The following is a 23,573-nucleotide window of genomic DNA, read 5'->3' on the forward strand; positions in this document are numbered from 1 at the left end:
AGGTCTTCTAGAAACTTTTTATGGCATACCCACCTGTCATACTGACAAAACATGGGTATCAGCCTGTGGCTGCAGGCAACTCTCATTCCAGCCGCGTGTGTGGGGAGGTGCTTCAGGAGGACTTTATTGCTTTGTTGGGGGTCGGTGCTGGGGGAGGCTGGCCAAGAACGGTGCTGAGCATGGAGTAGAGGGGAGGGAGTGGTCCTGGTCACCAGGCTTTCGCTGCAGGGTTCCTGGGTGGGCGTGTGCAGGGCATCGAGTCCTGGTGAAGAATGGGGTGAATAGGGCTGAGATGGTTTATTTGAAGGTTTGAGTGTAAGTGGATTCTTAGTTTTTTGGCGTGAGTCACATCGAGAAGTCTTAGGTCATAGAGAAACAAGGGTCTGACGAACGCCGCTGAGCCTGCCAGTCCACTTGGGCCTTCAGGGTAGGCCCGTCCGGACATGGGTGCCGCTTCCTGACTCACTCACTTTTGTCCTGCTTTAGACCTCTTCTGCCCAGTCTGGAATCTGCGTCCTTGACAGGCTCCTGGGGTCTCCTGGCAGTGCTCCCTGGCCTGGAAGCCACCCCTCCTGAGGCCATTGTTGCACTCATATCAGGGCACCTGGGCTGTGGGCGCCTCCACTGGGGGGCTGAAGCCAGTGGTGACCACCCCCGGGGCCTGCAGCTGGCAGGGCCTCTGTGGCCCTCGCCCAGAATTGGTGGCGGTGGGCTTTTGGCTCAGGCCACTAGCGAGCGGTCCTGTGGCCTCCTCCAACTCAAGTCCTCGGGATGCTGGGGCCTCTTGGCTTGAGAGGGTCGTGGGGTCACTTCCCAGTTTCTGCTGTGGCTGGGCCCAGAGGTCCTTTATTTTTTTTTTGAACAGTTTTGATCCTCTCACTGCTTGTTTCTGGGTTGTTCCCAAGTTCTGCTGCTCCTTCCTACGTGGGGCACAGGTGTTGGCGAGCCTGCTGCCGCCCTCCTGCCGGCCCTCACTGGCCTCAAGTGGGGAAGGGCTTTATACCGGGAGGCCTCCCCGTTTTACACTCAGGAGGAGTGAAGGCCTGTTGTGTCTTCCTCCTGAAGAGTAAAGTGATTTTCTCAAAGCCTTAGCAAAGTTGAACCCCACGTCCCCGCCCCTGTTTTGGCCCAGAGGAGGAAGCCCTGCAGGCCGAGGTGCGTTGGCAGCCACGCCCTGGTGCTCTCTGGGGAGATGTGCCCTCGGCGAGGGTATTGCCTGCTTCGACAGTCCTGCCAGGGGAGGTGACCCTGCCGTGCTCCCGGGGGCAGGCCCATCTCTTCTGCAGCCTCAGAAGCCCGGTGGTTCCTCTGGAGAAAAAAAAAAAGCCCTAGGGTCTCTCTGGAGTCATGTGCCTTCTTTCCTTTCCTTTCTTTTGAAGGAGAAATCTGGTCTAATTGCGGCTGCTGCCGCCGCCCGCCCGGACAGGAGGAAGCAGTGTTGGTGCTGAGCTCTCCGGGCAGGAGCGGTTTCGCCATGAGCTCGTCAGACCTGAACGGGGAGGCTCGGCGTCCGCTGTGCATGACGAATCCTGCAGGTGTGCTGCGCCGCAGGATTCCATCTGCCGCCTCTGATGCACTTGGCTGCACTCTATCCACCTGCTCATTAGTGTGGGTTAGGCGAAACAGGTGGACTCGTAACAAGTACCGTCGAAACTGGGCCTTGATTTTTATTTCCCTTGAAGCATATTTCTCTTGCAGCGGTGATTTTTTTTTTTTTTTTTAACTCTTGTGGGAGGGAGACGTGTCTGGCGGCTTCATGTCATTGGAAGGCCCCTTAATTCTAGCTCTTTGAAACAGCCTTTGATTTAGGCCCTCCTTAAGCATTAGGATTAGTGGAAATCTAGGAAATTCAAGGAAAGGAAACATAGTATTAAAAATGGAGGCTGGTGGCCATTTGGACTTGGTGCGCTCTGCTCACACTGGCAGCTGTGCCGTCCTTGCTCTGGCCCTGCAGGTTGGAGGTTCACAGACCGACCGGTGGCTCTCTGTGCGCCCCGCCCTGCCGCTCCGTGACCCCTACCCTGGCACTGGACAGGGGTGCGCTGTCCTCTTTGCCAAAGTCTGGGGTGTGTCCCCCCTTCACAGTGAGGCTGCTTCTGTCCGTTCTGTCACTGTCAGAGGTACACCTTGTTAAAGGGTGAAACAGTCACAGACGACACGAGAAACCAGGGAAGTGAAGAGAAGGTGCGGGCTCACCCAGAACCTTTGTCACGCGGACGTGGTGCCTGTCTGTTCAGGGTTCTTTGGAAATAGCACCCAGTGGTTTCATTTAAGGTGTTTGGTCAGAGGACAGACGAACCTGCTGGGGTTTTTCAGTCACAGCACTTGCCTGGAGCAAGGTTCTGGGTGGAGGAACATGGGGTAAGAACCCTTTGAATGTGGCCATTTTCAGGGTGTGCACATTTATGAAAAGTTCGTGTGCTGTTGTCAGATTCAGCAGAAATAAGGCACCTTCAGTTTCCTCGTGTGTCTGAGATGTGGAGCAGCCAACTCCGAGTCCGCTTTCGTCTCACGTGACTCATTGTTCTGTGCGCGGCGGGCGGCCCAGAGCACGGGTCTTGTTAGAACACGCACGGTGTGAGGCTGGCCTCCGTTCCCTGGCGGCCTGGTTTGTACACCTGCTGTGTGATGGGGTGACGTGTCCGGCAGGACAGGTGTGCCCTCGCCGGCGGCCCAGCTTGGGCCCACGCTTGCAGGGGAAGGAACTCGGCCATTGCTGCGCCCCCCCGACCCTTGGATGAGAGACAGACACAGAGCGCTGTGCCCTGTGGGAGACAGATGCAGACTGCCGTTGTCCCTCCGCCCAGGTGGCGGTGCCCATCTCGAAGCCCCCACCCACCCGGCTGCCTGGCCACGCTGCCCTGCCCTCCAGCGTGCTCTGTGTGTGCCTGAGTCTCCCTGACCTTCGTCCCTGGTTTCTGTCCTCGCTCCCAGAGCTTTGGCTCTGCTCACCTCTGGTGCTTCAGGCTCCACAGCTCAAGGCGGTGTCTGTCGTGCTGTGGCTCTGCCCTCCTCCCACCCTAGTTCTGAGTGCGGCCCCGCAGCAGAGGAGGGTGCCGGCCGGCGCTGTCTGTGCCCTCCCAGGCCAAGTCCAGTGCTGAGCCCCACGGCAGGGACGTGGTGCGAGGTGTCTCCCCGGCCCAGCCCTCCTTTACTGGTCCAGTGCTCGGCAGGCCACGCTTGCCGCTGCCCCCCCGCCTCCCCCCATCCTCCACCCAGGTCCTCGCCTCGAGCGCGGGTGTCTGCCCGCTGCTGCCTGCCCTCCACTCAGTGGCCCGCCCTGTCTTGAGGGTCCCTCGGGCAGGCGCGCTGCCTCTGGGTGTTCTGCGTCCCGTGCTCGTTTCTGCTCCCACGTGGCCTGCCCTGTCAAAGCCCTTTGGTTCAGTAGGCTTAGCTCTGCCCATCTGGTCCCAGGCGAGGCTCTTCTCCCCTTTCTCTTTGTGTCTCCCTCTTCTTGTCTCACTTCTGCACGTAGTCCTGTCTTCCTGCTGGGCTTGGCTCCAGAGTTCGGCCCCTGCCCCTTCCTGCGTCCTAGCCAGCTCTGCTTGGGACTGTTCTCTGGGGAGCACAGCCCCCTCCTCTGACCTCTGCTCTGGGAGCTGTGCAAGCCCTGTGTTGACTGTTTCTCAGTTTCTGGGATAGGGATCGTGTGTTTGTATCCTTTGTATGCCATGTGTTAGGCAAATAGTTTGCGCAGTCAGTATTTTTGATACTCGTCAGTCAATTGAGAGTCTGTTTTCATCTGAAGAATCTTCAGCAGTAAAGTCAGTGGTCCTAGTGAGGCCCGTTTGGGAGGGATCGGAAGTCCGCTGGTCTGGCTCTGCCTCCAAGACTGTCCCTCTGGTCTTTGCCATCCTCGGGGTCTACCTTCCCAGTATGGAGGTCGAGGTGCAGCAGCCTCTTTACTGCTCTTCAGATTGATTCTGATCCTTTTAAGAGCAGAGCTTTGAGCTTTTTTAGCTTCATGGTGTTTGAAATTCATGTATTAGGGGTGGTGGAAAGCCTGCCTGTGCCTGTGCCTTTGTGTGGCTGCTCATGGTTTGTGGTGTCTGTCCAGGCTTTGTCAGGGTGGCCGGGCCAGGTGAGAGCCACCTGAGTGGCTTCCCAGTCGTCTGCCTCTGCCTGGAAAAATGGCCCCTCCGGGTGGTGAGGCCAGAGGCAGCCCAAGTGCTCGGGTTTGGGGAGGGGTCATTTAAATGGGAACCTCTAAATGCAGCTTGCTGTTAGGATCCTGACCTCTCCATGTTCTGTTTGGAGCGGTTGAGAAAGCTTGGCGGCTAATAAGGTGGTAGAATGCATCATCACAAGCAGGTTGACATCTGAAGACAGGAGGGCATGGTCGTCCGGTGTCCTCTGAGCTCTTGTGCGGCCTCCTCTTCTAGGTGGGACCCTGGAAGGCGCGGTCAGGGGCTGGGCCGGGGCTCCATCTGCCTGCCTGTGAAGGTGTGTGTTTATGGTTGGGATTTCACTGTTAGGTTAGGGAAAGATTGAACTCACAGTGGGAAGATAAAGCTAGACGTGATTGTTTTGATCGTTTAAACATTTCTTTATAACTGTTAACTATTATTTACATATTTATGTACTTAAAATCCTTTTAAGTTTACTAGATGTATTAATAAATGTGTTTTATCAGAATTGTAGTTTTTCATTCTGGGTTTTAGCCAATAATAGTCAGCTGTTTTTCCCAACCATTGAAAACTTAACTTCAGCAATTAGAATTTTTCCATAGTTAAGGAAGTTTTTTTCTTTTCCCTTTAATGTATATAGCCCTGAGGACGTAGAGCAGGCACACTCTCAAGGGAGCAGAAGTCTCGCTGCTGCTTGAGGCTGGAGGTGCCTCTGGGCGGGCTGGCTTGCCTGCTCCCCTCCCTCAGGCCTGTTCCTCAGCGTAGCCTGCTGGGCATGGCCTTCAGGTCAGTTCTCCTCTGTATTTGTTAGTGCTCCCTCATCCAGTTTCAGCTTACTTTGATTTCTTAGGGAGATGACGGCATCTTTCATGTTCCCCCCACTTTTATTTTTGCAAGCCTCCAGGTGTGTGTGTGTGTGTGTGTGTGAGGGTGGATGAGTGGAGGGTGGTGGAAGAGGGGTGGTGGTGAGGTTTCTTCTCTGACCTGGTGGGAGGGGGCCTGGAGAGTGAGTTAAGAGAATCCCTCTGTACAGCGCCTTTGGGTTTACTTGAAGGGTGCTCAGCAATTAGCCTTTGTTGCCTTCCCTGGAAGGTTTGGCCCTGCTTGGGCTCTGTGGCTCCCACAAGGACCGTGGGTTAAGCTCTGAGTGGCATCCGGCCTGGAACTGAAGTGTTGGTGCCAACGGTCCTTTCCGATCACGTGTTGTCCCCTTTGTGTGCGCACATCAGGAACAGTGGTACCGGGGCCCGGTGCCCTCCTCGGCCCGGAGACGGGCCTCAGGAGCACAGAACAGGGGAGGCTGCCCTTCCTGGCCCTGTGCCGTCTGCTGGCGGTGTCACGTCTCCCTGGGGGACGGGGAATGGGCCGTCGTGCAGCCAGGTGTCCCGCAGGGCTCCTCAGCTCGCAGGACAGTTCTCGGGTACTCGTGGCACCCCTGAGCCCTGTGGTGTGGGCCCCTTTCTCCCGGAGCCTGGGGTGGAGCTGCTTTTCTTGGCCTTGACTCGGTGGTGCCTCCAGGGGCCTCAGACCAGCATCTCCTGCTCGGCAGCCAGGCAGACTTGCTTCCAGCAGCTGACAGCCTGTGATTTACGGCTAGAGAACATGCCCCGGGGAGGGAAGCTGGTTGCACAGCAGGCAGAAGAGCCGGCTTGGGTGGGTGGTGACTGGAAGGTGTGGTGGTTGAGAGCGATTACTGAGAAACGCGTCTGTTTGCACCTTGTGTGTGCTGGTTTCTAGAAGAGCAGGAACAGTCATCCCGCCTCAGATGTGCATGCTCTGTGGCCTTGTCTCTGTGTGGGGTGATTGCCTCAGGGATCTTCAGTTGGCCCGTGTCTTACGCATCCATGAGAAGTGGGGTACCCTCCCCATGTAGTGGCTTGGCTGATGGCTCCTCCTGAGCATCTAAAGACCAGACTGTTTCTGTGGGCCACTTCCTCCCTTTGCTGAGGGTCACCATCCTCTGCGCACGCTGGGTTGGACTGTGTTTTCGGGAGGGAAGGCCAGTGAAGACGGCCCCGTTTCCTGTGGAAAAGCAAACCAACCAACAAAACCAAAGCCCTGGCCCTCTGTGATTCTTGTTCCTGTTCACCCCTTTTGCCCTTCTGAGTCCATTCACAGGAGAATCCGTAACTCCTGTGACCCTTCCCTTCGTGTGTACAGAGTCCGCCTGGTGGCGGCCGTGGAGCTGGTCTGGGGCCAGGAGTAAGGAGAGGGCAGGCCGCACCGCACAGCCCATTGCTGTCCCTCACCTGCCTCGCATCCCTCCAGCTCTACCATGGCCTCCCCTGGAAGCCAGGCCAGGCCCTCGCACAGGACCCAGACAGCTCACACCCCAACAGTGAAGCTTACGGGACAGACACACAGCCCCTAAACTGCTGATCTAGTCACCAAGTATAGAATAAAAATGAAGTTTTCAAAGGGGACTCCTCGTTCTCTACCCCCTAATGTGCTGAGGATTCTCCACGCGTGTTACACATGACACGTTTGCTAGAATTTGTTATGAAGCCATGTGGGCCTGGGGTTTTCTTTCTGGAAAGATTCTGCAGTACTAATTAGTTTTTTTGTTTGTTTTGTTACATGATCCAGGTCCATTCAGATTTTCTGTTTCTTAAGTCATTTCTGCTAATTTGGAATCTCGTAGTTTGTCGCTTTCCTTTGAGTTGTCTTACTTGTTGTCATAAAGTTTATAAAATTCCTTTGTTATCCTTTTGGTTTCTGTGGACTCTTGTGAAGTCCTTGAATTCCTGACTTTATATATGTGTGTTTTATGTGTTGGTGTGCACCTGTGTGTGTATATTAAAATACACAACCACACACGCTTGTGTTGTTGAACTGTTTTAAATCACTCCACTGCCTCTAAATACTTCAGTGGGTGTTCCACATAATCAGCACGCTGTTTTTGAGGACTAATTTTTAAAACAAAAGTGTTTTTACCCACATAGTAATAATTCTTTTTTTGTAACTTATTTTTTAACTGGAGGAAAATTGCTTTTCAGTATTGTGTTGATTTCTGCTGAAAGTGAAAGTTGCTCAGTCATGTCTGACTCTTTGCAACCCCATGAGCTATACAGTCCTGGAATTCTCCAGGCCAGAATACTGGAGTGGGTAGCCTTTCCCGAATCCAGGGGCTCTTCCCAACTCTTCCCAACTCAGGGATCGAACCCAGGTCTCCCGGTATGCAGGCGGATTCTTTACCAGCTGAGCCACAACTAAAGCCCAAGAATACTGGAGTGGGTAGCCTATCCCTTCTCCAGCGGATTTTCCTGACCCAGGAATCGAACTGGATTCTTTGCCTAGCGCAATGCAAATTAGCCATAATTAATACATATATCACCTCCCTCCCCTCTCTCCATCCAACCTGTCTAGGTCATCACAGAGTGCCAGACTGGGATCCCTGTGTTCTCACCAGCTATCTGTTTTATATGTATCAGTATATATGTTGATATATGTGTGTGTGTGTGTGTGTGTGTGTGTATCTCCACATGTATATGTAGCATGCATGCCTACTAAATTGCTTCAGTCACGTCCAACTCTTTGTGATCCTATGGACTGTAGCCCACCAGGCTCCTCTGTCCGTGGGATTCTCCAGGCAAGAACGCTGGAGTGGGCTGCCGTGCCCTTCTCATGTATGTAGATATGCATGTTGATGCTACTTTCCCCATTCTGTCCTGCACTCGCCTTCCCCCACTGTGTCCACTGGTCTGTTGTCTATATGTCTGTCTTCATCCCTTCCCTGCAAATAGGTTCTTCAGTACCATTTTTCTAGATTCCACATAAATGCATTAATACAGGAGATTTGTTTTTCTGAATTCCTTCACTTTAACAGGTTCATCTACCTCACTAGAACTGGCTCAGATTTGTCCTTTTTCATGCCCACGTGGTAGTACTTCTGATGGTAGGATCCCCTGGAAGAGAACAGAGCATGGGTACTTTGAGTTCAGTGGTGCCCAGCACGCATTCGTGCCTGCTAACCTGGCTGTGTCTGCCCGCCACGCCGCCCTGTGTGGCGGGGTCTCTGCTCTTGCCACCTGGGCTCAGCGCAGAGCTTGCGGGGGCAGGGTTCAGAGCCGTCAGTGGTTCTGGTGCTTCAGAAGTTGAGACCATCAGTCTTCCTGGTGGTATTTTCTACGTCACTTCCTAGAGCTGTTGGCGCGCTAGGGTGTGCTTCATGGGTTTAGAAAATTTCGGCAAGATTTGTGTCGGCAGTTATTCTTATACCAAGACATTTATTTGTGTTTTGAAGTGTATAATTGCTATCACTTTGAAAGTCAATTGAGACCTGAGTGGTTTCATAACTTTGTGCTTGTTGTGTTGTCGGCTGTATCCTAGAGGCTCCGGTTCTTTGTGTGCAACGGCAGTGGCCGTGTGGATGGCCTTGTGCTCCGAGGACAGAGGGGAGGTGGTGTGTGACTGTGGTGCGCTGGCGCCATGACCTGGGCTGGGCCAGCCCTGAGCACCCCGCACCCCTTCCCCCCAGCCCTGCTCTGCTTGGAGGAGAAACCGGACCCTCAGTGAGGCCGCATCCTTGGCCAGGTACTCTGTCTTGGTTTGTATGAGGCACTTCAGAGCTGAGACCACCATGGCCAGGTTATTGTTATGAACCCTGACGTTTAGTTTTTTAAAGTTAGCGGTATCTAACAGTGGTGTGTCCTGTAAGCTTTATTGTTGGGGTCTGAACTGTCTGGGTCGCTGGGGAGGCCAGGGTAGAGCTGGAGGGATGCGAGGCAGGTGAGGGCTGGCAGTGGCTGTGAGGCGCGGCCTGCCCTCTCCTTACTCCTGGTCCCAGATCAGCTCCACAGCCACCAGCCTGGGCCTCTGTCCTTCTGAGCCAGTCCACTGGGCCTGTCCTGGCAGTCTGGGCGGGAGGCTGACGGCCAGCACTGAGAGGGTGGCTCTTGTGGCCGCTGCTGCTGGAGCAGGGTGAGGAGTGCTATGCCCGGGGCCGTGGGCGGCTCGCCTGGGGGCTTCCCATCCTGTTGAGACTCATCCGGCTGCCGGATGGTTTCCTCCTTCCTTTCCACGGAGCCACCTCCCTGACTGCTTCCAAAGTTCACCAGGAAGAAGCTCGGGGATCTGGGTGACTTTCCCCCTTGTCATAAATCCAGATTGTAAAGGCAGAGATTTCAGGTGTTTGGAGAGTGGTTTACCAGTCCTGAAATGGGTATATTTCAGATGTGACCTGTGGGTGTCCGGGGGTCCTTCTCCATTTATAGTGTGTGTCATGGAGGAGCGAAGTGCCCTGAACGTCCCAGTCTGATGGCTGGCTCATGGTTTTGGGGTTGCATTGATGGGGAGAGAAGGGCAGAAAGTGCAGAGCAGAGCGTGACTTCTGCCGAGGGGCTTCGCAGCAGAGGTGCAGAGCAGGGCTGGCGCGGCCAGGGTGTTGTCCCACGTGCTGGGACATGGTGGTGGAGCTGTGGGCTGCTGGCTGGGAGGTTGCTTGGTGCTTTGAGTACTGGGATGTCTTGGGCCTGTGGGTCTGAGCCCCTGTGGCCTGTTCTGTGTGCCTGCCTTGGCGCGTCCAGGGCTCCCGGGTGGTTAGTCTCCACATGAAACGCCACTGACTAAGTGTCTGGGATGGTGTTCACCCTCTTCATCTCAACTCAGTGTAGCTCATTGGCTGGCAGGACCTGGTGTTGGGGGACAGGGTCCAGGGAAGTCAGGCCCATGTACCTTCAGATGGTCTAAGCAGTGGTCTTCTGTGCCAGTTAAATGCTATTCCTGAAGGAGGACAAGTTCCTTAGCTGTTTTCTTAAAGGTGCTCAGCTTTAGAGCTCTTCGTTTAAGGGCTTGGGTACCTGTGTGAATTACCACAAGTCTTGCAGACTTGCTTCCCTGGTGGCTGAGACGGTAAAGAATCCGTCTGCAATGCAGGAGACCTGGGTTTGATCCCTGGCTTGGGATGATCCCCTGGAGAAGGGAAATGGCAACCCATTCCAATGTTCTTGCCTGGAGAATTCCATGGACAGAGGAGCTTGGCGGGCTACAGTCCGTGGGGCCGCAGAGAGTAGGACACGACTGAGTGACTAACACTGACTTTGCAGACTTGAAAGCAGAGGGTAAAATTTCAGGTTGAGGACTTCAGGGTTTGATGTTTTGACGGCCTGCTGGCCCCACGTGTGTGCGGTGCAGGAGGGGCCCTTTCTCCTTTGTTGACTCGGATTGCGGATGAGTTTGTGGGAGCCTTACCTTTGTGTGGGATAATTCAACCTGTGGTTCTTATCCTTTGGTACCTTCAGTTACACGCCGGTCCTGGAAACCTGGTGCCGTTCTTTCCTCTCCGTACAGGCCGGCGCGCTTACTCCAACACGGGCGTGCGTCAGTGAGCCCGCCTCAGGCTGCGTCCCTGGTTTATGCTGCCCACTCGGAAGATTTTCAGTCTCGTAATTTCTTTCCTGTATAGCAAATCTTGTTACTTCATGGCGAGTGTTCAGGATAAAAATTTTGAAAGATTGCAAAGAGTTGTTTTGATAATTTATGTTTTAAATTTGTAAAGGTTTTTGTAATATTTTAATAGTTTTTTTTTGTTTGTTTTTTTTTAGGCACAAATATTTAAACATGGAAAACGTGAAGACTGTTTACCCTACGGTAAGATTTATTTGTAAGTGAGGATGTGTTTGTGACATGAGTTTGCCCAAATTCTGATCAAATGTGTCTCACTAAGATTATTCATAGGCACAAAAATTTGTGACTTGCTGTATTTTTTTGTTGTCACAAATTTTTTTTGTCTTCTGTGTGTGTATGTGTGTGTGTGTAAGAGAGAGTGTGTATGCGTGAATAATCTAACTCTTTGGCCTCAGGCCTTGTACGGGAGGAGGTCTGGGTTCCTGACTGACAGGTCTCTATCCTGGGGACTTGGAATGTAGACCTAGCCCTGAGGTCTTCAGCTCGCTTCTTGGGAGCCCAGCTGCATTCTTGCTGGCACCATGGCTACATCATTTGCCCTTTTCGTCGCATTCTCTTAATTTTAGATTAAACTTCAACTTAAGAAAACCTATATAGTCATTCTTGCTGCAGGAAGGCTTACTACCTGAAATGAGAAATTTCTTAGTCTGTGCCTTAGAAGATGCATGGATCAGATTTGGGTAGTAGAGTCTGTTTATATCTTGACATTTCATCATGGGACATTTCATATACACAACGGAAGAGACACTGGTATAGTGGACTCTCGTGTTTCTATCACAAGCGTCAGGTTTTTGATGCATGGGCATCCTGTTTCATCCATGCGCCCCCTCACACACCGTCCCCCCTGCCCGAGACACCCTGTCATCCCACTGGCATCTGTTCACTCTTTTAAGAAACATCATCTTGATGTCATGGTCACACCTGAGAACGTGAGCAGTCGACACTCAGCATCATCACACGTTTGTCCTCAACAGACTTGCACATGCAGACCCCGAGTCTGTCTTGAGTTACCATCAGTTGTACCCAGGCTGGTCACTGTATGACGTTTGGGTCTTTTGGGGAGTTACCCAGATGCCATCACAACTTGGCTTGAAAACTGCCCTGCTCTTGTCTTAACGCGAAACATGGTCTCGTGTGCTCTCCTCGCCTCCGCCTTCTCTGACGCTCTCCTTATTGCCCTGAACAGCCTTAGTGGCAGGGGGACCCGATCACACCGCTCCCCTGGTTGTGGAGATCCCTCCCTGTTCTTAGAGCCTCACACCCAAGTCTGTCTGCATGGTCCTCGTGGCCCTTAGCGTGTGCTCCAGCGCCATGCGCTCACCCAGCCTCTCTGCTCAAGGTGCTCCTCGCTCCCTGGGCTCCTCTGCGTCCCACCTCTGAATGCCTGGTGGAGCAGGTCCGACTCCAGTGTGCTTAAGTGACATGAGGTGACGAGGTCTTAATGAAGCAGAGCTCAAGGGGCGCAGCGTTGATGTGGGCCTTCACGCTGACTTGGAGGAGGGGCCCGGGAAGTGTCTGGTTTTGATGTTGAGCATGTCAGGTGGGGTTGGTGGGTTTGGGAGATCACACAAACCTTTCCAGCAAACTGAGCAGGATGTTCTGTGTTCGCAGCTGCCACCGTTCTCCAGTGCCTGGACAGCTGCAGGCTCCCCGACAGCAACCAGACCTTGCTCCGGAAGCTTGGGGTGAAGCTCGTGCAGCGGCTGGGCCTGACCTTCCTGAAGCCCCAGGTGGCCAAATGGAGGTTGGTAGACTGAGCAGTGACCATGCAGCCTGGGGTATCTGGAGGCTGGTGTGGGGCCCGGGGTTTCAGGCATCTGGGCCCAGTGGGCTAATTGATGTGTCCTCCTGCTTTCATTCCCCCGCCCCCAGTCTCAAGAGTGTTTCTGATTTTGAAAGGAACAGCTTTTTTCTTTGGATTATTTTCTGACTTCACATCTTCCAGGTAGAATTTTGAAGTGGGGCTGATGAGAGGGAAAGCTTGTCTCTTGTTCTGAAAGTGCCTATTCTAGTGTAGGGCAGCATCACTGATGGGTCACACCACAGGGGAAGCTCTATTCTGGTCATTTCAGTCTGGGTTTCAGGCTCACTCCTCAGGGTTTACTCAGAGAGAGCTGTCTCTGTCTGAGGATGGAAAAGATGTCTTAATGGTCCTAGTGGCTCCCATGGAAACAGCCTGTTCTATTGTGCTGGGGTACTACATTTTTAACAGTCTTCAGTATTTTTTTAAAAAATTAATTAATATATTTTAATTGGAGGCTAATTACTTTACAGTATTGGAGTGGTTTTTGCCATACGTTGTCATGAGTCAGCCATGGGTGTACATCGGTTCCCCATCCTGAACCCCACTCCCACCCAGTCTTCAGTTTTATTTCAAGTATTAATATGTATGTTTTGGGAGGAATTATTTGATTATGAGGAATCATTGATTATGTTTTCAGTTATAGGGAATTGCAGAGAAGTGTATTATATATTAGTGATGTTTTACTGAAATACCTTTTGAGTATTCTGCATACTGTAAGGATGTTCTGTAAACTTTATGAGACTAATGTTAGTGTCTGCTTTCCAGACGCTGTAAAAGGTTAACAGTCTGTACTATGTTAGCGTTCCCCTGAGAAACAGAACCAGTGTGGGAGTGGGTGTGTGTGTATGTGTGTTAAGAGACACAAGGAATTGGTTCCTGGTTGTGAGTGTCCAGATCTGGTAGGCTTAGAGACTCAGGAGGAGCTGATGTTTCAGTCTGAGTCTGAAGGCAGGAAGAATCCCTCATTGAGGGGAGAGTGATCCAGTCTGTGGTCCCCAGGCCTTCACCAGGCTGGGCAAGGCCCACCACACTGGGGAGAGCAAGCTGCTCTACTCAGCCCACAAGGTAAATGTTATCTCACCTAGAGTCACCCACAGAGGTGCACCCAGAATAATGTTTGAACAAATATCTGGGCCCTGTGACCCGGACAGCTTGACACATTCAAGTGAACCACCACAAGTACTCTAAGCGTTTACTCGGGAAGGAGAGTAATTCAGCATCACAGTTAACGTTGTTCAGGCTGTACCTCCCTGGACACTGAGTGTGATCGTTAAACGTGGTGGCTTCAGTCTTCCGGCCTGTTGTTTGCTTTCTGTCTCTTCCGTCTTTTTTTTCATTTTATCCCCTCTGATGCACTTTCACGTTCTCTTGTAGATTCATTTCCTTTTTGGTTATCGTCCCCTTAGGAGTGCGTCTATCTGGCAGGCGGGTAACTGGCTGCACTGCCCCTCTTGCTATCTTGCTGTCTGCCCGGGCCTGGTCCGTTCCTCCCACTGGGATGCAGCCCTCGCTCCCGCAGCAGCTGCTGTGTCTTACGTGTGGCCTGTCGGTCCCTCCTGCTGGACCCACACTTCAGTGACTGCCCGGTGTGACATGGGTACCTCTGGACTCTGGCTCTTGGCCTCTTACCTGCTCTCTGATGGCGCGTCTGGATCTTAATGCGCCTCACAGTTGCCTGAGGATTCAGGAGACTTATGCAGAATTTGGGGTGCTTTCTCAGGTCCGCTTCCTCTAGTGTCTGTCCCCACTTAGTAGCCATCTCGTCACGATTTTTTTTTCTGCCCGTCAGGACAGTGGCTCTCTGCTTGGGCTCTACTTTCCTGTGCTGTGGTTTAGAAAGTTCCTCTGGGAGGAAGCAGAGGGGACAGTGGGTGCGCCCGAGGGCTTCTCTGCTGTGAGGGCTTGGAGCCTTGCCGTGGGTGTCTTGTGCCTGCCAGCAGTTGGTTTATGCACTTTGTCTGGATCTGTGGTTAAGGCGGGAGGGAGAGTCCGGTGGCAGCCTGTCTGGTCCCTGGTTGCTGGACAGTGATGAGGACTTTGCCTGTGAGGTGGTGAGCATGTCCTCACTGGAGGAGAACAGCGGCAGAGTCAACAGTCGTCACCACGTGCCTGATGCTTGTTGGGTGCTTTATGACCACAGTCCTGTGGCGCTTGGTGACCTTCTCCCTGATTCAGTTACCTGTTGCTGCTCTGATTCTTTTGCGTTGTTTTCCCCAGACCAGGCAGTTGTCGGACACCCTCTGGGTGACCTGCAGTGTGGACTCAGTTCTGAATCTGTCTCCGTGGAGACAGCACCAGATCCCACAGATTAAGGGCTCAGTCCCCAAGACTGTCTCTTCCCCCCTCAACCCCTCCCCTCCTGGTTCCAAGTCCCAGTTGTCACCTGCGCTCCTGACAGCTGGGCTACAGGTTGGCGGTTCCCACTACCCCCTTGTTGGGTTTGATAATTTGCTAGAGTGGCTCACAGAACTCAGAAATATTTTATTTACGAGATGATTGGTTTGTTGCAAAAGGCTCAGGAATAGTCAAGTGGAAGAGATGCCGAGGGCAGGGCAGGGCAGGGCAGGGCTCAGGGAGAGGGCATGGGGCTTCCGTGGGTTTTACTGGAAGCCTCATTGCATAGTCAGGGCTGATTCCATCACTGGCCATTGGTGGTTGGTTGACCTTCCATCCTGGGAACTGCCCCACGGAATCTGAGGCCTCAAGGCCACAGCTAACAGCGTCCAGGTTGCCTCTATCTCCAAAGCCCCAGTTATCTCTTGCCGGACTTGGCCTTAGGCTACGGCCCTGGTGGTCATGCTGTAGCTCCGCCTGTCACCATTTGTGCCCCAGGCCCTGTCCTGAGATGGAGCTGCCCCAGAGTCAGGCCCAAGCGTGCCTGCCGGCTTCCAGGAAGGGAGGCGGTGTTTGTGGGCCTCGCTCTGCACAGGCCCTGGTCTGTGCTTTGTGCGCATCCTCCCATCTGCCCTCACTTTACAGACAGGGAAACTGAGGCAACCGGAAGTTCAGGGACTGTGCAGTCAGACAGCTGAGCTGGCCTGTGCTGTGGGACCCTTCAGGGCGCCGTGGGAGATAATGCTGGTGACCTCAGTAGGTGGAGGAGGGGGGTGTGGTGGGCAGGAAGTAGTGAGAGCCATTCAGGAGGTGGGCTCTGGGAGCTGGAGAGGACCAGCTGTGGCCCCTGGGGTGCGGAAGGCAGGGCCTGGCCCAGGGGCGGGGGTGGGACTGCACTCAGCTGGGACCTGGAGGCGGAGCCTATGGAGATAGGGCCAAGGCCAGTGGGTTCGAACATGCCTTTCCTGCCATCTCAGTCACAGGCTTTCTTATTGTCACGCTTTATCATCTGCCTTTCTGCTAAGAAAGCTTTCTAACGCGTGAGGGTTTCTAAGTCCTCTAGAGGGTGAATCTGTGTTCTGAAGCTCAGATGAGGTGGTCATCTTTCTTTGACAGTCCATGCTGGCAACCGTTATTGCTCAGTTTCCTTCCTGTCCATCCTGTCCCTGGAAAGCACATGGAATTTTCACAGTGATGCTATTCATAAATTGCTGAATCAGTCGGGAGTTTCTAGCTCCAGGGTGTCCCAGTGGGTCTGAGGTTTGTTTGCTCCTTGCAGGTACCAGCGGGGCTGCCGCTCCTTGGCCGAGAGCTTACAGCATTCCATTCAGAATCCCAGAGAGCCCGTGACACAGGCTGAGACCCCCGACAGCGATGGACAGGATGACATCCCCGAGGAGGTGGAGAGTGTGATCGGTGAGTGCGGGCCGCCTCATCTCCACCTACAGGGCACCCAGTTCGACCTCCGGTCTTTGCAGGGCGGGAGGAGAGGCTGGGGGTTCCTGCACCCGCAGTCCCCCTTGCCCTCTGATGTGGCCCTAGATTGCTGTGGTCAGGGTGCCCCTGTGTGTACACCTCCACAGGCTCCGTCCTGCCTCTGCTCTCCAGCAGGGCCTCCACTGACCAGCCTGCAAGGCCCGTCGTGCTCACGAGGCCTCTGAGCAGCCTCTCCTAGTGGCTGACCGTTTCCAGGACCCGGTCCCCAGGAGAACTGCTCTCTGCAGCCTCCAGCAGACACTTGTTTTTTCTGGGCAGCCTCCCTCACTGGTGCTCTCTGCCCAGTGCCTGTGAGGATGGGTGGATGTACTTTTTAGGAGCTATGGCAGAAGTTGGTCTTAAATGATGATTTGAAAACACACAGGAGGAAATGTCCTTTTCTTATGATTAGACTTAAGGTTCTTCCTGTAATTCCCTTCATAGTGTTGTTTGGAGTGACGTGCAGGGTGGGTTACCTTAAAGCTGGGAACTGAGAGCTCAGCTTGAATTCCGAGTGCTTCCATGCGGCTCACAGACTGGCCTTCCTTTGTTCTTCCAGAGCAGCTGCTGGTTGGGCTGAAGGACAAGGACACGATCGTGCGGTGGTCTGCGGCCAAAGGGTAGGTGCCCAATTCAGGCCAGGGGTGGGCTGGGGGCTGGCAGCTTACTTCCCAGGTACTCACGGGTCTGCTGGGTCTTCTTAATCATGAAGAACTTCTTGTGGATTTTGATAGCTGTGAACAGCTCTGAGAGTTTTAAAAGGTAGACTGATTTTTTTTTTTCCTAATTTATATTTATTGCTTTATGTCCTAATTTTCAAGAACATTGCTGAGATTGGTCAGTGGCTCCTTCATTTTCTTGCATTTTTGGTTGGAGTGAGCCACATTTGCCTTTTGTTAACCTTCAGGTGTTCCTTTTCTTACTCGTCCATGTCCTCATCGCCATGACCCTCACTTCCTGCTCCCAGGGCCAGGGGTACACCCCTCACGTAGGAAGGGGTGCTGCACAGCCCCGCTTAATCCCAGAGTCTGGCATCTCCCCTCTGCTGCGCCTGAGGGAACAACCAGCAGAGGTGCCCAGGCCCACCCAGGTGGGCCAGAGGGACATGGGGGACAGAGTACAAAGGAAATGGTTACGGGGAAAAGTAAAATTGATGGAAGTGCTGGTGGGCCTCCCCCGAGAGTTCTGGGTTTCTGTGCCAACTAATTCACATAGCAAGCAGCAGGGAAAGGGGGCGCACATGGAGGCTTTTGGGTAACTTTGAAGCCCAGAGTCTTGTCTGCTTGGAATGTGATGGGCTGGGAGGGTGGGTCTTCCTGGGGTGCTCCTGGCCGGGACACAACCCAGGCAGGTGACCTTAGGGGAGCCAGCCCAGTTGGCATCCAGCATGGGGGTGGGACAGCCTGCCGGGCAGACCTTGGGGGCTGAGCTGGGACCCTTGACTGTCCGAGACAAACACGTGCCCAGTGGGCCCCCTTTGCCTGGGTCCCCCAGATATCTGTCCTGTGTTCGTGTCAGTGTGATGGGCCCCCGATGGGGCAGCTGGCCTTTGTGGAACAGACTCAGCCACTTGGCCCTTCTCTGGCGGGAAGGACAGTCTCTCGGGATGTTCCTAGTGTAGCATGGGCTCTCGACGGGCTGGTGATGCTGACAGATGCTGACGCTGCTTTTCCTTTTCAGAATTGGTAGGATGGCCGGAAGACTGCCCAAAGAGCTGGCGGATGACGTGACCGGGTCGGTGCTGGACTGTTTCAGGTGTGTGGGGACATCACAGAGGGAGGTGTGTTTCTGGGGCATGTGAGGCTGACCCAGGACTTGGACTCTTTCTCTGGAGATCTGAACATGGCTGAACATGGCTGTCCAGTTGGTTTGGAGTACTTTACCTCGTTAGCTGACAAACTTACTAAGAGTTTTAATGATGCTTTCAGCCCAGTGGGTGGACGTGTGCTCTGGGTCCTGGGGGGGACAAGCTGGCACGGTGCTGGGGTCTCAGGCTCTCTTGTATTTTCAGTTTCCAGGAGACGGACAGTGCCTGGCATGGCGGGTGTCTGGCGCTGGCGGAACTGGGCAGACGAGGCCTGCTGCTCCCTTCCCGGCTCTCAGACGGTGAGTGTGAAGCTCAGTTTGTGTGTGCACCTTGTGGTGCTTCATCCAGCCCCGTCCTGGCGCGGCCCAGTCCCTGGCATGATGCGAGCATCGTGAGTGTTGCAGGAGAGAGCCTTTTAGGCCTGTGTCCTCAGGCTTCTTTCTCACGTAGGCCTTTCTGAGTCCCAGTGTCTCTTCTCCCTTCTGTGCAGTTTCAGTATCCTGTCGGTCCCAATTTGGAGGGTCGTGAGCTCTTGTGATGTCTGGGATTGTCTTGTCCCCCAGAACCAATTTCATCCTCGTGGGGGTGCTGTCGCCCATTAAGAATGTGTGCGTGGCCGTGGTTCTTCTCCTGCAGTGACATCATGGTTCCTGGGAGCAAGACTCATGCCAGTGAGGGGATGGGGCGGAAGCTGCTCAGTGGGTCTGAGCAGGGGGACAGCATGGCGGGTGCAGACGGACCACTGATTTCAAGGCCTGCGTGTCCTAGCTCTAGGACCCGGCCACATGGAGGTGCAGCCTGGGACCAAGGCCACAAGAAGCTTGTCTGTGGTGGGTGGGGATGTCCCTGGGAGCACCGGTGCCTGTGGATGGAAGGGCTGGATACCTGGGAGGGATGAAGAGGGGCCTTTGCTGGAGTGTCTCCACAGATGGCACGCGCCCTGGGGATGACGTCTGTGCAGAGAAGGTGCTGTCAGCAGCCAAGCGGTGGGCTTGTTGCAGGCGCTGGCTGTGCGCCCGGTGTTGTGAGGCACGTGCAGAGCTGCTCGACCCTTGATTTCTATGGGCTCTTTCAGCTTATTTTTGTAGCAGCTTTACTGAGATACAATTTATGTTAATATATTGTGAAGTTCACCCATTTAAAGAGTTCAGTAGTTTTTAGTATATTTACAGAGTTGTGCAACCACCATCATCTGAGTCTAATTTCATTGTTTCTCAGAGAAACTCCATACTCCGGAGAAGTCATTCCCCATTTTCCCTCAGCACCCCCAGTCCCAGGCAATCACTGATCTCTTTCTGTCTCTGTAACTGCCTTTTCTGGACACTTCGTGTAAATGGGATCTCCAGTGGTGGTCTTGGCATTGGCCTCTTTCACTCAGTGTAATGTTTTTAACCTTCAGCCCCGTTGTACCGTATAGTGGTAGTACTTCATTCCTTTTTGTGGCTGAATAATATTCCATGGTATGGCTGCGCGTTTATTAATCTTCTCATAGGTGATGGACGTTTGGGTTTTCACCTTGGGCTACTGTGGATAATGCTGCCCTGAACATTTGTGTACAAGTTTTGTGTGGCCACGTGATTTGAGTTCTCATACTCAAATCACTAGATGTAGACCTAGGAGTAGAATTGCTGGATCAATGCTAAATCTGTCTTCAACTTTTTGAGGAACTGCAAACTCTTCCAAGACAGTTGTACCATGCACCACCGCTTGACATTCCTACCAGCTGCGTATGAGGGTTCCAGTTTCCCCATCCTCTCCAACTCTGATGTTTCTCTGTTTTTTGTTTTTTTTTTTAATAGCCATCCTAGTGGGTGTAAAGTGGTGTCTTACTGTGGTTTTGATTTGCATCTCAACTGTGTTGAGCATCTTTTCATGTGCTTTTTGACCATTTGGATATGTTCATTGGAGAAATGTACGTTCAAGTACTTTGTTAATTTAAAAAATTGGGCTGTTTGTCTTTCTACTGTTATGAGTTCTTGATGGATATAAGCCTTTTATCAGATACATGATTTGTGGATATTCTGTCTCCTCTGTGGTTGTCTTGTCACTTTGCTGATGGAGTTTGATGCACTGAAGCTGTAAGTTTTGATTGACTTACCAGTTTTCTGTTTTGTTGCCTGTGCCCCTGGTTTCATATCTAAGAAGTCGTTGCCTACCCCAAGGCCACGGAGATGTACTGCTGTACTTTTACTTACTCTTGTTCCACCCTAAGTGACTTACACATTTATTTGTGAAAACAGACGTGTGAGAGTGTGTGTGTGCACAAGGGTGTCACAGGTCAAGAGGAAGTCTGCCTCTGTGGTGCCAATTTCAGTTTAACTTGAAGGAGACCAGAGCCCTCACGGCTTCTCGTGCCTGAGGCCGGCTGGCACAGTGTCTTGTCTGTCATATATCATGACGTCAGCAGCCTCCACCAGCCGCAAGCAGCCAGAGTGAGAACGTAGAGTGCTGGATGAAGTGTATTGTTGTAGACAAATGTAGATGAAAAGTGTCAAGATGGGGCCAAAAAACTGTGAGACGTCACATGTGGTGAGTTGGCCTGTGGTCTTAGGTTCTGGCCGCCTCCTGCCTGTGGCGCCCTCCAGGTGAGCCACGCCTCTCCGCGACCTTTCGTGTGGCTGGTGGGTTGTGGAGCTGCGCCGTCTCCTGCCTCGGAGGGGTTGTGCAGGCAACTGCGGTCTTATCCTGGAGCAGGCTCCAGAGGTGATGGGCCTACACCACTCACTCTTCTTTAGCCCTTTCTCCTGCTCCTCAGACTGGGCCGTTTGAATTGCCCTGTCTTCAGGTTCTCTGATCCTTCCTTCTATCTGCTCAAACCTGCAGTTTGTTCTCCTTCCTCAGCTGAATTTTTCATTTCATTGACTATATTTTCAGTTCTAGAATTTCTCTGTGGTCTCTTTTACAGCCTGTCTCTGTATTGACACTCCATGTTTGTACAGACATTGTTCTCTTGTTTCCTTTAGCTCTTGGAGCATATTTGAGATAATTAATTGAGTCTGTGTCTTGTAAGACGCTGTCTGGCCTTCCTCAGAGGTGGTTTCTGTCAGTTTCTTTTTTTTTTCACTGTGACTGTACCATAGTTTTTTCTTTCTTTGTATGCCTTGTTACTTTTTTATTGAAAACTGGGCATTCTGACATATGATGTGGTAACTCTAGAAATCAAGTTCCACCTTGTCAGAGGTTTGCTGCTCTTGCTGTTGAAGATTGTTTAGTTGTCTCTTTATTCGTGACTTTTTTTTTTTTTGCAATGACTTTATTCCTTGTTGTTTGGTCACTGAGGTCTCTTTTCTGTTGTTTTAGTGTATCGCCAGTGACCTAACAGAGGCTTCTTAGATGCTGAAATATAGTAGCCTCTCTGTTCACTAAGCACCCTGTTGGTTGACGCAGGTTTTTTTATTAGATTCCAGAGTGCTGAAAAGCTAGATTCTGTTTTTACCAGCTTACTGGTTTCCTTGGTAGAGGGACCAATTCGTGGAGCTCCCTATGGCCATATTCTGTCACATCATCCAAAAACCAGCATCTGAATAGCTTTCCAGTATTACTCTGGGTCTTCTGAGAAGATGTGTGGACACCAAGACAGAATTAAGTGTGCAAGTTATTTTATTAGGAAATGTAGGGAAGGCTGGCAGAGCCACCATCCAGCCCCAAGAGCTGCGAGGCTGGGGTGTGGGTGGCGGAGTCCTGGTGGGCCGTGTGGTCTCAGGAAGGGCTTCTACGGAAGTGGGGGTCCTCAAGCCAAAGTCAGCCTCAGATACATTCTCGGCTTCCTGGGATGGTCTAGGCATGGCTGCTGCCCTACCTCCTTGGTGGAGTGGCCATGGTGCCTAGGGTCAGCCTGTGCCTGTGGGTGAGTCCTGCCCTGGCCACAGCCTTCATGTGCAGAGTGCTGACCTCTCTTGTCTCCTTACTGCTCCCTCTCCATGGGCCTGTGTGCCTGGCTTTCCTTCTCCACTGCTCCTGACCTCTCCTAGCACTTTCTTGTTCTCCTGACGACTATGCGCTTTGCTGATTTTTAACCTTTGTGCAATCTTGAACATTCCAGCCTGTAAGAAAAGTGATGGCCATACCAAGACATCTCTGGCTTAGTGTGTGGAGTAGGGGTTGTGTTTTTCTGTATCAAAATGTTTTTCTCCTTGAGTGAAAGTGTGTGCGTACTTCATTTCATACTCACTCCTCTCCCTGTCTTGGGAGTGGGGGCATTTTGGTTGAAGATTAAACCAGGGGTAGAGGTAGATGCAAAGAAGGCAGTGGCACCCCACTCCAGTGTTTTGCCTGGAAAATCCCATGGACGGAGAAGCCTGGTGGGCTGCAGTCCACGGGGTCGCTAAGAGTTGGATACGACTGAGCGACTTCATTTCCACTTTTCACTTTCATGCATTGGAGAAGGACATGGCAACCCACTCCAGTGTTCTTGCCTGGAGAATCTCAGGGACGGTGGAGCCTGGTGGGCTGCCATCTATGGGGTCGCACAGAGTTGGACACAACTGAAGCAACTTAGCAGCAGCAGCAGCAGAGGTAGATGGCTGTGGGCTGCTGGTAAGACTGGTAGAAAGCAGGTTGTCAGTACTTTTGTTTCTTCAATGTGAATACAAGGATCCTTTTTAGAAGTTATTTTCAGCTTTACCAGGATGTGTAGTTCACCAAACATACAGTTTACCTATTATAAGTGTCTGATTCAGTGGCTTTGGTTTGTTACATTATCTATTTTCAAAAAACATTTTAGAATATATATGACATCAGTTCAGTTATTAGCTCAGTTGCGTCTGACTCTTTGCGACCCCATGGACTGCAGCACACCAGGCCTCCCTGTCCATCACCAACTCCCAGAGTTTACCCAAACTCATCTCCATTGAGTCGGTGATGCCATCCAACCATATGTGACATAAAACTTGCCATATTAACTATTTTTAAGTGTACAGTTCAGTGGCATTAACTACATTTACGGTGTTGTATAACCATTATCATCACCATCTATTTCCAGATTTTTTTATGTTCCCAAACAGAAACCATGTCCCCTTAAAGCCTTAACCCCCCCCTACCTCCCCTCCCCTCGGCCTCTGACACCCACACATCTGTCTGCCTCTGTGAGCTCACTGCCTTGGGGCCTCAGTAAGTGGGGTTGTGCAGGGCTGTCCTTTGTGTCCTACTTGCTTCATCTAGGATTCCCGGGTTAAGTTCGTTTTGTAGCTCATGCCCAAGTCTCATTCCTCTCTATGGCTGAGTGATAGCCCTCTGTGTGTGGACGACCTGTTATTTATGTGTTCGTCTGTCAGTAGACATTTGGGTTATTTCTGTCTTTTTACCATTCTGAATAATGCTGCCGTGAACACTGGGTGCCTGCATCTGTTGGAGTCCCGGTTTTCATTTCTTTTAGGTGTATGTCTAGGAGTGAAATTGCTGGTGCACATGGTAATTCTGTACTAAAATTTTTGAGGATTTACTGCTTTTTATACAGGAAGGTTAGAGACAGCTCTGGAGTTGGGTTATATGTGAATGAAAAAAGGTACTGTCATTGATAAATCAGCAAGACGGAGTTTTTTTTTGCTGTTGTTGCTAGGATCTAAGAACCCACTGTGCTTGTAAAGGTAGTTGCAGAGAGCCTGCATGGTTTCTGTGGCTG

At 52.2% G+C, this 23,573-nt stretch overlaps 1 protein-coding gene across 4 annotated transcripts in view; it reads left to right on the plus strand.

Moving 5' to 3' along the window:
* TBCD (tubulin folding cofactor D) overlaps nt 1-23,573 on the plus strand; it is a 148,834-nt gene that overhangs the window by 26,798 nt on the left and 98,463 nt on the right. For all 4 annotated transcript variants that reach the window (XM_086356808.1, XM_086356807.1, XM_086356809.1 and 1 more), the window contains 6 exons: nt 10,670-10,715; nt 12,144-12,276; nt 15,950-16,086; nt 16,706-16,766; nt 17,827-17,901; nt 18,158-18,252. In XM_086356808.1, coding sequence (XP_086212934.1) covers nt 10,670-10,715; nt 12,144-12,276; nt 15,950-16,086; nt 16,706-16,766; nt 17,827-17,901; nt 18,158-18,252 — 547 coding nt within the window. The remainder of the gene's footprint in view (nt 1-10,669; nt 10,716-12,143; nt 12,277-15,949; nt 16,087-16,705; nt 16,767-17,826; nt 17,902-18,157; nt 18,253-23,573) is intronic.

Source organism: Bos grunniens, chromosome 19 (genome assembly GCF_055505025.1).
Source record: "Bos grunniens cultivar Pamir isolate PY7600 chromosome 19, Bosgru_T2T1.0, whole genome shotgun sequence".
NCBI lineage: Eukaryota > Metazoa > Chordata > Mammalia > Artiodactyla > Bovidae > Bos > Bos grunniens.